General features: G+C 49.4%; 1 protein-coding gene across 4 annotated transcripts in view; it reads left to right on the forward strand.

Moving 5' to 3' along the window:
* The window catches only part of Prkar1b (protein kinase cAMP-dependent type I regulatory subunit beta), a 132,701-nt gene that overhangs the window by 18,289 nt on the left and 101,258 nt on the right, over window positions 1–13,154 (forward strand). The window contains exons 1-2 of one of the 4 annotated variants that reach the window (XM_039089116.2): window positions 457–952; window positions 3,531–3,729. In XM_039089116.2, coding sequence (XP_038945044.1) covers window positions 3,553–3,729 — 177 coding nt within the window. In that variant the 5' untranslated portion in view covers window positions 457–952; window positions 3,531–3,552. Of the gene's footprint in view, window positions 1–456; window positions 953–1,229; window positions 1,370–1,569; window positions 1,670–3,530; window positions 3,730–13,154 lie in introns of those variants that run through there. The other 3 variants (XM_039089115.2, NM_001418675.1, XM_039089117.2) reach the window with 3 other exon arrangements.

Raw genomic sequence — 13,154 nt, forward strand, 5'->3', positions numbered from 1 at the left:
TTAGGGGGGTCCCCAAGAGAGAAAACCCAGTCCTTATTTAGGCACGTGGTGTAAGCCTTTAAGCCTAGCACTGCAAGGTAGAGGAGTGAAGAACAGGAGTTCAAGGTCATCTTCAGTGATTTTTGAGATTAGCCTGGGTTAGTAGGGGGGGAAAAAGGCAGAAAAAGGGGAGCAGTCCCTGGAGCATTCAACCCCACAGCCCGAGTACCAGGGTTAAAAATGGCCTGCAGGAGCCAGGAGTTGGGGCTGGAGAGGCAAGTGGGTCTTGGAGAGGGCAGGCGATCCCCATCCCACTGCTGGTCTGTAGCAATTCCAAGCAGTTCAAGTTCGTGAGATACTTACAGGAGGTAAGATTTCATTTTGCTAAAATGGGACTTGGATTCTTGAAAAAAAGACCTTTTCCCACTAGGTGTGCCCAGGATAAGTGTGTGCCCGTCGGGTGGATAGAGCTGGGGAGGCAGGCTGGAGGGCAAGGCTGGGGAAGTGGGAGCTGCGTCTTCTTTTTATTTTATTATCTTTGTTTATCTTCTTATGACACATACTCTTGTTTTATTGTTAATTTCATTTTAGATTTGATTTTATTCGAGATAGAATCTCATGTAGCCTGGCCTCAAACTTGCTATTGTAGGCAAGCATGCCTTTGAGCTGATCCTCCTGTCTCTACATCCCAAGTGCTGGGGGGAGTCACAGGTGTGTGCCACCATGTTGGTGCACTGCTAGGGATGGGACCCTGAGCTCATGCATGCTGGACAAGCAGGATAACAACTGAGCCCTATTCTAAGGTGGCAAGTCCTTATTACAGCATTCAAAGGAAGAGCTGTGGGCCACAGCCAGGTCTGCCTGCCTGCTGAGAGCACAGGCCAGCTTGGTGGCCATGTGAGGCATGTGTGTCAGGACTGGGTGGCCTGCGCAGAGTAATGGGGTACCCCTGAAGGATAGGGAATGTGGACAGGTGAGTGGGGGAACAAGTGTGGGGAACAGCTGAGTGTAGGTAGATGAGAGGAGCAGGTGAATGGAAGAAACAGATTGAGGAATAGGGCCGGCGAATAGGTGAGTGGGGGCACAGGTGAGTGGGGGGATAATGGTAGACCGGAGAATAGAGACAGGTCAGGAAGATTGAAGATGTCTTCTCTAGTACCTTCCAGCCTCGTTCTCCCTTCAGCAGCTTAGATCACTGGGAGAAGATGGACTCTGTCTCCATAGGAGCAGATGGCGCAGGACAGGATGCGTGGTGGCTAATTTTTGCTACAGGCCTCAGCTTTAGAGTGGGCAGGCACTGAATGAGACTTCCCCCTCTCCAGGGTGACAGCTCAGACAGAGCTGTGCCCTGAGCAGAGCATCTGGGCCCTGGAGGAGCAGCACCAGCCAGGTCTGGCGAGCTTAGGGGGAAAGGCTTGGGTGGCAGGAGGTCCGGGCAGCAGCACTGGGCCTGCGCGAGGGGGCTCCGGTGTGTCTCTGGCATTCAGAGACAGCTGTGGGGCGGTCTTTGGGGAGGACAGCGGTGGGTGGGCGACCCGCGCGGGCGCGGTGCGCGGGGCCTGGCGGCCGGCGGCGCGCAGCGGGGGCGGGCGGAGGGCGGCGCCGCTGCAGTGCGGGGACCCGCTCGCCATCCCCGCGTCCCCGCGTCCTCGCGCAGCTGCCTCCGGCCTCGGGCACCGCGCATCTACAGGTACGCAGGCTGGGGTGGGGTCTGTCTGGAGACCCGGCCCTATCTGGAGCTGGGTCTCGGCGGGAATTGGGGGACACGACGGATTTGGGGAGGGGCGCAATCGGCCCCGTGGGGCTACCCGGGTGTGGGGGGGGTTGGGGGGACTGTTAGCGTATGAGGTGGAAACCAGATCCTTGTAACAGCTCCCAGGACAGGGTTGGCTGTTCCCTGTACCCAGCAGGGTCTGGGGGCGCCCTGCACCCACCACCATCTGGGGGCGTCCCCAACTGTTTCTCTGGTCGGCCCAGGGCTTGGGGACCGGGTCACGGTGTGTGTGTGTGTGTGTGTGTGTGTGTGTGTGTGTGTGTGTGTGTGTGTGATATCCCTATCCTTCAGGTGTACCTCCTTCTCGTCCGCCATGGGGTCCCTTCAAACCCCAAGGCCTCTAGGCTGGATGACTCCAATCCGTGTGGGGCGGGGCGGTGACCTGGACGCTGTGACTCAACACTGCGCAGGTCACATACTAGAGCCTTCTAGAGCCTTCGGGCCTCTGTTACTGTCTTTCAAGCCCCTCACCCCCACCCCTCGGCTCACTTCCATTGTTTTCCTTATCCCCTTTCCTTTCCTCATGAAACAAGCCACCCCAATCCTTTGACAGCAAACCCCCCTCCCGCCCCACCCACCGGCGCTGGGGCCTTAGATCGTGACAACATCTACATTTCCTCAGCGCCCTTAAAAGGGGGGAGGGGGTGGATGAAAAAAATGAAGCCTTTCGACATCATGGTTTGCATAGTGGGGGCGCCAAACACCCAACTTATTCCACCTGAAATTTCTCAGAAATGGAGAGAGAACCGTATACAAATCATACTTGATCTTTTCCATCCCTGAAAGAATCTGTTCAGAGGTAGGGAAGGCGTTTGAGCCTTTGAGTTATGAACCAACTCATCAGAGAAGAACCTTTAACAAATGTGACTTCTGGCGTCAATGGCGTTCTGACTTCCTTCACTGGAGTTAATCATTAGCAATAAAGCTTACATGCTGAGCAGGCCCTCCTCCACTGATGTACAACCCTCTGGTTTTCTTTTAAAAATTAAATGTTTTGTGTGTGAGTGCGCACGCATATGGGCACACGTGTGTGTTTGTGTGTGTGTGTGCACGCGCGTGCATGCGTGTAGAACGCCAGTGACTGGTGTATTCCTTGACCACTTTCCACCTTGTATATCGAGGCAGGGTTTCTCCCTGAACTCATCCCTCACTGATTCAGATAGTCTAGCTAGCTAGCTAGCTCGCCCCAGGGATTTTGGCTTAACTTCCCATACACCGGGATTGTAGGCCACCATGCCCACCCAGCGTTTATGTGGGTGCTCTGGATCTGACCTTCTGTCCTCATGCTTGGTCCTTAGATATTTTACCTACTGAACCATCCTGTCAGCATCTCCCCTGCCCTCCCTCTTTTTAAAGACAAAGTCTACATAGACCAGGCTAGCCTCCAACTTGTTATGTAGCAAAGGCTGGCTTTAAACTCCTCATCTTCATGTCTCTCCGTCCTGAGTAGTGCTGGGGTTATACGTATGCATCATTGTAGAATTTATCGGGGCTGGGGATGAAATACTAGGCTAGTATTTTCCCAACTAAGCCACATTCTCCAAACCCATTCCAGGCTTCTTTTACTTTTTACTTTGAGAAGGGTTCTCTAAATTCTATAGGCCGGTCCTGTTCAGGCAAACCTTGAACTCACAATCCTCCTGTCTTTGTCTTCTGAGTAGGTGGCATGATAGGCCTGTACCACCAGGTCCAGCCCACATGCACCTTATGAAGCACAACAGCAGAACAGTTTGGCTTCCCCGGTACCTCCTAAAGCTGATTGTTTTTTTCATAACAGGACTGTAGAAGACATTCTGAACATGGCCTCCCCATCATGCTTCCACTCAGAGGACGAGGACTCTCTGAAAGGATGCGAGATGTACGTGCAGAAACATGGTATCCAGCAGGTGCTCAAAGAATGCATTGTGCATCTCTGTGTTGCCAAGCCAGACCGGCCACTGCGATTCCTCCGTGAGCACTTTGAGAAGTTGGAGAAGGTCAGTGCCTCCAGGATTCTTTGTAGGTGTCCTGGCAAAGCTACTTTGAGTCCCTCCTTGGAATTCCAAGACAGGGAATCTAGTGATGTCCCTGGATCTCAGACCTGTCATGATGTGGGAAGCGGAACTGGGGCTGATGCTCCATGGTAGAGCCCCTGCCTAGAATCCCCCAGTGAGGGGCTGGGGGCGTGGCTCAGTGGTAGAGCCCCTGCCTAGAAACCCCCAGTGAGGGGCTGGGGGTATGGTTCAGTGGTAGAGCACTTGTCCCCCTTACCCCCCATATGACACAGTTGACTTGAGCCTGGCTTTTCTTTGTTTGGCCTTGGTTTCATCTTTGGGCCCCAGAATCTTTCTCTCTATTTCTTTGAGGTTCACACTCTTCAGAACTCTCACAGACTAGTTCAGGGATTATGAGTCTAGCCTGGTTAGTGGCCATGGGGGTCTCTGGCAGTTTTCACATCATTCAGATGGGGATGAGGTCTGGTTGTATGTATGTCTTGAGAAGATCTCACATTGTAATCTAGCTTGGCCTTATACTGGCAGCAATCCTCCTGCCTCATTTTCTTCAGTGCCGAGATCACAGGCCTGGACCACTTTGCCTAGCTGAGGTCTAGTGATAGAAAGCATTTGGAGGCCTAGTGGCCAGCCATCCTAGCCTAGCTGGATTGTCAAGCCCCCCCAGATCTCAGGGAGAGGAGTGAGGTGCTCAGCAGGTTAGAACACGTACTGGTTGCTCTTTCACAGGACCCCCAGGGTTAGAACTAAATGTAACTCCAGGCACACACATGTCACCTGTGCACATGTATGAACACACATGCATACACATAGACACACACACAGACACACACACCAGACACACAGATACACACACAGACACACATAGAGACACACACACACAGACACACACACAGATACACACAGACACACACACAGACTCACACACAGACTCACACACACAGACACACACACAGACACACGCACACAGACACACGCACACAGACACACGCACACAGACACACGCACAGACACATGCACACAGACACACAGACACACAGACACATACACAGACACATGCACACAGACACACAGACACACACACAGACACATGCACACACAGACACACATAGACACACAGACACACAGACACACACACAGACATACAGACACACAGACACACATAGACACACAGACACACAGACACACACACAGACACACGCACAGACACACACAAAGACACACAGACACACACACAGACACACACAGACACACAGACACACACAGATACATAGACACACACAGATACATACATACACACACACACACACAAATTAAAAGCAAGCGTCTGATCATGCAGGTGATGTGAGTATGTTGGATCATGTTGATCTGCCTGCCTGATTTACAGTGTGGATGGAGGAATTTGCCCCAAAGTTTGATGGGAAGAAGCGCTTTCACACACACACCCCCCTCTCCCACCATCTCTTTCTTTGTGGTAGGGTCATACTACATAACTCAGGCTGCCCTCCAACTTAGTCCTCCTGCCCCAGCCTCCAGAGTGCAAGGATAATAAACAGACTCCACCTTAGCTCCCGGCCCTACTGCTCTGAGGACAGAAGTGCTCAAGACTGGCTCCTCTGTGAGTGACGCCCCTCAAGGTTCCTATGCCCCTCCTGTGATTCTTATCATGAGCCCGTTGTTCCCTCCTAGGCACCCGCTCCGTCCTTACTACAGCTCCCCACGCAGAGTATTGCTGAGTGTCACCTGAGGTCATTTAACTATCCCTTGTCCCAGTGTGTTGGAGACCAGATGGGAATGTCGGGCACCTCATCAGACCGTGGCTTGCTTTTGAGCATTTGTGAACCATCTGCTGTTAGATACTTTTCATGGGGACCCCCTGTAATCACAGCTTTGGCCCAAAGCAACTACTATTACAACTACTACTACTGTTTATAAATTTTTAATTTTTAAAGAATTATTTATTCTATTTTCTGTTCATCATAGCAATTTATTTCACATAAATATTTTATGTTAAATATTTACTTGTTCTATTTTATGAGTATTCTACTTGCATGCATGACTGTGTACCATGTTAGAAGAGGGCACTGGATCCCGTGGAACTGGAGTTAGGGACAATTGTGAGTCACCAGATGTGGGTGCTGGGAATCAAACTCAGGTCCTATACAAGAATAAGTGCTCTCAACTGCTGAATCATCTCTAGTCCATATTGTGTATATTTTGGAAACAGGGTCTTGCTATATAGCATAGGCTGATCTCAAGCTTACAATCCTCCTGCTGTAGCTCTTGAGTGCTGGGACTACAGATGCCACTACCATGCCTGGATTAAAAGAATGAACCTTGTTTTTCCTTTAGGACAGTCTCTCCATCATGAGTGGAGGGGTGGCACGCAGTAGCAGGGTCCAGTGCTCAACTGGCGTGCAGCTGTGAAAAGCCTTGGCTCTCTCTTCGACTCTGAAATAAAACCTAGTAAATAGTTGTCTTTTTTTAAAAAAGATCTATTTATTTATTTATTTATTTATTTATTTATTTATTTATTTATTTATTTATTATATGTAAGTACACTGTAGCTGTCTTCAGACACACCAGAAGAGGGCATCGGATCCTATTACAGATGGTTGTGAGCCACCATGTAGTTGCTGGGATTTGAACTCCACCTCTGGAAGAGCAGTCAGTGCTCTTAACCACTGAGCCATCTCTCCAGCCCCCTAAAACCTAGTAAATAGTACCTATCAGGATACTTTAACATTTATTTTATTGTTATTGTTAACTATGTATGTATGTGTGTGTGCGTACGCCACATAACTGAAGGTGGACAGGGGTTGGGGATTTAGCTCTGGGGTTGGGGATTTAACTCATCGGTAGAGCAGTTGCCTAGCAAGTGCGAGGCCCTGGGTTCGGTCCCCAGCTCCGAAAAAAAGAAAAGAAAAGAAAAAAAAAAGTCATGGACAACTTGTAGGAGTTGTTCCCCTCCCCCTTCCCCCTCGTCTTCCTCTTCCCTGTCCTCCTCCCCCTACTCCTCCTCTTCTGCAAGTATCTTTACCAGTTGAGCCATTTCCCTAGCCCCATTGTACATTCTTGCCAGTTTTTCAATTTTTTTTTCCCGGAGCTGAGGACCGAACCCAGAGCCTCGCGCTTGCTAGGCAAGCGCTCTACCACTGAGCTAAATCCCCAACCCCTGTTTTTCAATCTTTTGTCGATAACAAGGACTATTGAGACTCCAACATCAGTTGTGTGTTTATTTCTCCCATTTAATTAAGTTTGTTTGTTTATTTATTTATTTACTTATTGAGAGTAGCCATAGCTGGTCTCAACTTTAGTATGTGAGATGGAGAGATGGCTCAGTGGTTAAGAGCACTGACTGCTCTTCCAGAGGTTCTGAGTTCAATTCCCAGCAACCACCTGGTGGCTCACAACCATCTGTAATGGGATCTGATGCCTTCTTCTGGTGTGCATGAAGACAGTGACAGTGTACTCACATACATAAATAAAATTAAAAAAAAATTTACTATGTGGCTGAGGATAAATAACCTTGAACACTCGATCCTCCTGCAGGGTCTTCACTGAGACTTGGAGTTCCAGATTTGGCTAAATCCTCCTGTCCTCCACTTCTCAGCACTGGAAATTACAACTGTGTGACTTCACATCTGGCTTGTTATATGCATACTGGGGACTTAGCCACACTTCTAACCCCTCAAGGGGGGGATTCTAGGCAGGGGCTCTACCACTGAGCCACACTCCAGCCCCTCACTGGGGGATTCTAGGCAGGGGCTCCACCACTGAGCCACGCCCCAGCCCCTCACTGGGGGATTCTAGGCAGGGGCTCCACCACTGAGCCACGCCCCAGCCCTTCACTGGGAGACTCTAGGCACAGTTGAGCTATATCCTCTGTCAGCCCTAAGTTTTACTATTAACAGTCTTGCCAGTCTTGCCCAGTTGTCATCACTTCAGTGACTCTTCCCTCATCCTCAATCTCCACATCAAACGTCCTATTATTAAGTTGAATTTTATATGGAGGGGAGACACTGATCAGCCCCCCAGTGTCTGGTCGTAGATGTCAGGATAGAGCAGAACAGCAAAGCAGAGCACAGGTGTGCCAGACACCGTGGCACAGGTTTGTAATTCCCGAGAATTTTCTGAGACGCTGAGGCAAGAGAATCGCTTCTCTGAAGTTTGAGGCTAGCCTGAGTTACATAGAAAGATCCTATCTCCCTCAAAGCAGAAGAGACCCCCCCCCCCAAGGTTGCAGATGTGATAATCAAACCCAGGTCTCTCAGGAGATTAACGAGGTGATAGCTGTCTGTCAAGAGCCATCAGGTGATGCAGAAAAGCCACAAACTTTCTGTGTGTCTCAGGTGGGGAAAGAGGTTTATTTTCTGAACAGTGCTGGCAGGGATGTGGTCCTATGTGACTTAGAACTGGTCAGCTGGGCATCCCCTGCACCCGGAACTTCTTTTCAAGGGTGACAGTTGAACTCGGGTCAATTTGGAAAGTTCCTCTTCCCAGAAGCCCCCTTTGCTTCATCTCCGTTTTATTTTCTATATGAGGATTATTATACAGTAGGCACTTCATAAATACTTGACGAACTATGTTTCTTCTCTACTCCTGGTGCTGAATGGCTGGGTAACACCCCCGTCCTCGTACCAGGTACTTTACCCTTTTCTGTCCTCAGTTTCCCCACATGGGCTGATTTACTCATAGCTTCCCATGCTATGTCCCAGATGCTCTTGGGACTCCTGCCAGGATTGATGACTAGCCTGTTCTGGTAGGATTTGAGGAGAACCAGGTCCTCAAACACCCAGATCCTCCTCTCACCTGGGGCTTCAGAGTACAGAGAACCTTGAGCTTATACGGGGAACCCCTCTGGGGCCTTGCCCACAAATACCTCCCCCCATGCTCTCCCTGTCCCATGTGGCTGCTCTTGTCAAGTCGAGATTCCTCCCTTCAGAAATGACCGCTCTCTGCCCCTCCTGAAGCTTATTCTCCAGGCTAGGAAAATAGACAGCTGAAGTTGGTGGGACTGAGGAATTCTGTCTGTCCCCAAGGGTATGTTGAGTTCCTTCAGAGGGGTCAAACCTCTGTTGAGTCCAGCCCCACCCCTACGTTGGCTTCCCCTTGGCGTCTGTGGTTTCTGTCCCGGGTGTGTAGGAAAACTGTGGTCAGTTGAGTTGGAGAACACCATTCAGAGCCCAGGAAGTTGACTGGTCCTTAGGGGGGCAGGATGGGGACAGTCCCCTTTCACTTCATTTCTGGGCACATTCTGAAGGAGCTTTCTGGAAACTCATTCCCACACTTGTTAGGAAAATTCCTTTGGCTGGGAAAGCCTGACCTAACCCTTGACCCTGACTGTCCTGCTTTAGTGTAAAAACAGGAGACAGGAAGTGGGGGTGGGTTTGAAAGGCCAGAGGAGGTTCCGAATCTCAAAGGGGTATACCAACGGGGTTATGCTGGCACTGGCCAGAGGGAAAGCAGGAGACAAGGCTAGGAGAGATTGCCTGGCACAAAGCCCCACTCTGCTTTCCACTGATGACTCCAGAAAGCCATGGCTTTGATGTTTTGCAACACCTGTATCCTGCTCAACTTGACTCCAGTCTGTTGAGATGGAAAAATCTTCTTTGCCAGGACCAGTGGTGTCACCTAGGGGGAAGGCCCTGGTAATGTAAGAAAGGTAGCCTATTGTTGTGATAGTGTGTGTGAGTGTTATTTATGGTCTTGGGGGGGGGGTTAGGGGGGACACCTAGGGATACAGAGCTACACTGTCTCCTGTAACAGGAGCCACTGATAGGCACAGGGTGACCCATGAACATCTGGATGTTTCCGATCGGCCATGGGTCTGGGAGAGGTGATTTGCCTCAACACAGCACCACCATCTAAGGACTCGTGAAACCGGAATTCGTCCCTGACTCTGTCTGGGGTTCTACTTTTCTGAACTCTCACTGATCCTGCAAAGGCTTTCAGGGGTCCCTCGCAGAGGCCACTGTGACCCCTGCATCTTCATTCCTGATCCTCCTCATCACAGGGTAGATGGCTGGGTGGCTGAGCAGAAGCTTGCCTTGTGAGGCATATATGATATAAGATGCTGCCTTTTCACTCACTCACTCACTCACTCACTCACTCACTCACTCACTCATTCACTTTCTTCACTGGTGTTTGCAGTGGCCTGACACTGTGTTTCTGAGACAGTTGAGGCTTATGCTCAACAAGGTAAAACACAGATGCTGGTACAAATGAGTTGGTTGGAGTCCTGGTCTACCTAGATAGGGAATGTGGGTAAGTGACTCGCCATCCTGGGCCATTGAGTACCCAAAGCCTAGAGGCCAGATGGGCAGAGGCAGAGGCTCAGAGCCCTACCCCAAGAGCAGGGATAAACTTAGACTTAGAAGCCACAGGCTTGTGGCTTTAGGTATCCATGCTTGGAGGCTCTCTGCTCTGGGCTCTAACCCACCCATTTGGTACTATTGTAACCCCCCTTTCCCCCAGCAGTTACAGCCACAGGGGCAGCAGCAGCGGAGGGCAGCATCTGCTGGTGTTTCTGCTTCTGAACTGGCCTTGGGTGTGAGTGTTAGAACTCTTGGGTCCTGGGTGTCAGGACCCTCAGCTCTTGAGTCTTGGCAACCCTTTGGCCGTTCCTCCTATGACTGGAGCCTGCAGTTCCTGATATCTTCCCCAGGCCCCTGCACCAGGCCTCTCAAAGCTTTTCAGACATCCCTTGATACCACTGGCCCTGGAACCACTTGTCCCACCGCTCCCATTCTGTAGCTGCCATTGTCACCAGCTCAGCCCATTACACAAATGACAAAGGTAAAAGTATACACATGGCTAGGGATGTAACTCAGTGGCAGAGCATGTGCCAGCAAGCATGTGGCCCTGGGTTTAGTCCTCACTACAGACAACACAAAACACAAAGTGGCCAAGGAAAGACCGCAGTGAGGGAAGACTCCGGTTGAGCACAGTTTTACATATTCTGATTTCACAGTCATGGGACAATTTATAGGAGTTGATTCTCTCCTTCAAAGATGTAGGTACCAGGAACTGAACTCAGGTTGCTAGCCTTCGTAGCAAGTCCCTTTAGGCACTAATCCATCTTGCTGGTCCATGAGAACTGGGTTTTTGTTGTGTTTTGTTTTTGTTTGTTTTTTAAGACAGGTTTTCTCTGTGTAGCTTTGGCTGTCCTGGAACTCACTCTGTAGACCAGGATGGCCTTGAACTCACAGAGATCTGCCTGCCTCTGCCTCCCCAGTGCTAGAATTAAAGGCATGGGCCATCACCACCCAGGCAAGAACTGTTTTTTAACACCATTCAATAGTACCCTACTCCTAGTCAAAGTCCATAGAGGGATGTGGGTCATTTTGTTTATCTCAAGGCTATAAGTCATTTAAATAAGAATGCTTTAGAAGTGGGTAGTGGAATGAGGGAGCCATGCAGAATCTTCTTGCTGAAGGTAGCTCTGAGATGGGCCGGTAGACATTCATAGGAGCTACCTGGAGCTTGGCTAGGAGCCTCATACAAAGGGAAGATCCATGGCCCCCTTCTTCTCCTGCTCAGACATTAGCTCCAGGTAGTATGTTTATTCCTTTGGGGACAGTTCTGTGGGATCCTGGGGTCCTTGTCTAGACAAGCCCTTCTATCCCTGGCTCAGGTCATTCCAACATCTGGGTCTTACCGTTCTCACAAAGTTGAGGTGTCCAAAAGCCACCCCTGTTGACCATATTAAAAACAAAATAGGGGGGCTGGGGATTTAGCTCAGTGGTAGAGCGCTTACCTAGGAAGCGCAAGGCCCGGGGTTCGGTCCCCAGCTCCAAAAAAAAGAACCAAAAAAAACAAAAAAAAACAAAATAGGGAGTGGGGATTTAGCTCAGTGGTAGAGCGCTTACCTAGCAAGTGCAAGGCCCTGGGTTCAGTCCCCAGCTCCGAAAAAAACAAAACAAAACAAAACAAAATAAAACAAAAAATAAGATTTTGAGCAGGGTGGTGGTGGCTCAGGCCTTTAATCTCAGCACTCAGGAGGCAGAAGCAGGAGGAGCTCTGAGTTGAGGCCAGCCTGGTCTACAAAGTAAGATCTAGGGCAGCCAGCACTACACAGGCAAACCCTGTCTCAAAACCAAACAAACCAAAACCTCAAAACCACCACCACCACCAAAAAACCCAAATAAAAAACAGGGTGGGGAAGAGAGAGGGAGGAAGGAAGGGAGAGAGGAGGAGGTAGGAGGGAAAGGGAGAGGGAGAGGGAGTAGGGTAAGAGATAACCTGTTGATGGCAGGGTGGAAAAGTGGAAGCTTCACAATATTACTGATGTAAAATGGTATGGCTAGTAGCTAGCACGGAGAGGAGTCCAGCCAGCAGCTCCTTAAACAGTAGAACGAACATTGGAGCTTGTAAGATCATTCTGAGGGTAAAGAGATTGCTACCAAGCCTGTTGATCTGAGTTCAACACCCAGAATGTAAGGAGAGAACTAACTTCCACAAATTGTCCTCTGACCTCCACATACATGTGCTGCAGCATGCATACTTACCTCCCCACAAATAAATGTAAAAGTAGACCCTTCACTGTTGCATGACTCGGCAACTCTGCATCTGAGTGAACACCCTAAGCACTGAAGATAGGTATTCAGGTACATCTACGCATGAATGCTTGCAGTAGCGTTGCTCACAGGATCTCAGCTGTACCAGTAGACAAAGGACTAAACAAAATGTGGTATGTCCATACACTGGAATATTAGTCAGCCATGAAAAGAAGAAAGCACTGATAGGATATAATGAAATATGACGGGCTGGAGAGATGGCTCAGTGGTTAAGAGCACTGACTGCTCTTCCAGAGGTCCTGAGTTCAATTCCCAGCAACCACATGGTGGCTCACAACCATCTGTAAAGAGATCTGATGCCCTCTTCTGGTGTGTCTGAAGACAGCTACAGTGTATTCATATACATAAAATAAATAAATATTTAAAAAAAAAGAAATATCACTCAGCCATGAACAAGAACAATACCCGAAGGCTTCTTCTGGAAACAGGAAGCTTGGTGAAAGAAACCAGGCACAGGAGCCCATCTATGGGTGATTTGGTTGATATGAAGTTTCTAGAAAAGGGAAATCTGCCATTGAAGGTAGGGATAGAGGAACAGCTCCACACTGTGGCCCATAGCAGCTGAAGGATTTTCTCTATCTTTTTTTTTTTCACTCTTTTAAACTTTGTATTTTTTGAGAATTCCATATATGCATATAATGTGTTTTGAACAAATCTATTTCCCATACCCTTTCCTCAAACTCCTCCTCCTTTACCAACTACTTCTCCTTCCTAACTTCATTGTCTCCCTTTTAAAAATGCACTGGTTCTGCTCACTGCTACCTACATGTACACAAGTGTAGGACCATAGCATCGCAGTGGTCACATTCCCGAATAAAATTGACTTTCTTT

This window comes from Rattus norvegicus, chromosome 12, assembly GCF_036323735.1.
Source record: "Rattus norvegicus strain BN/NHsdMcwi chromosome 12, GRCr8, whole genome shotgun sequence".
Lineage (NCBI taxonomy): Eukaryota > Metazoa > Chordata > Mammalia > Rodentia > Muridae > Rattus > Rattus norvegicus.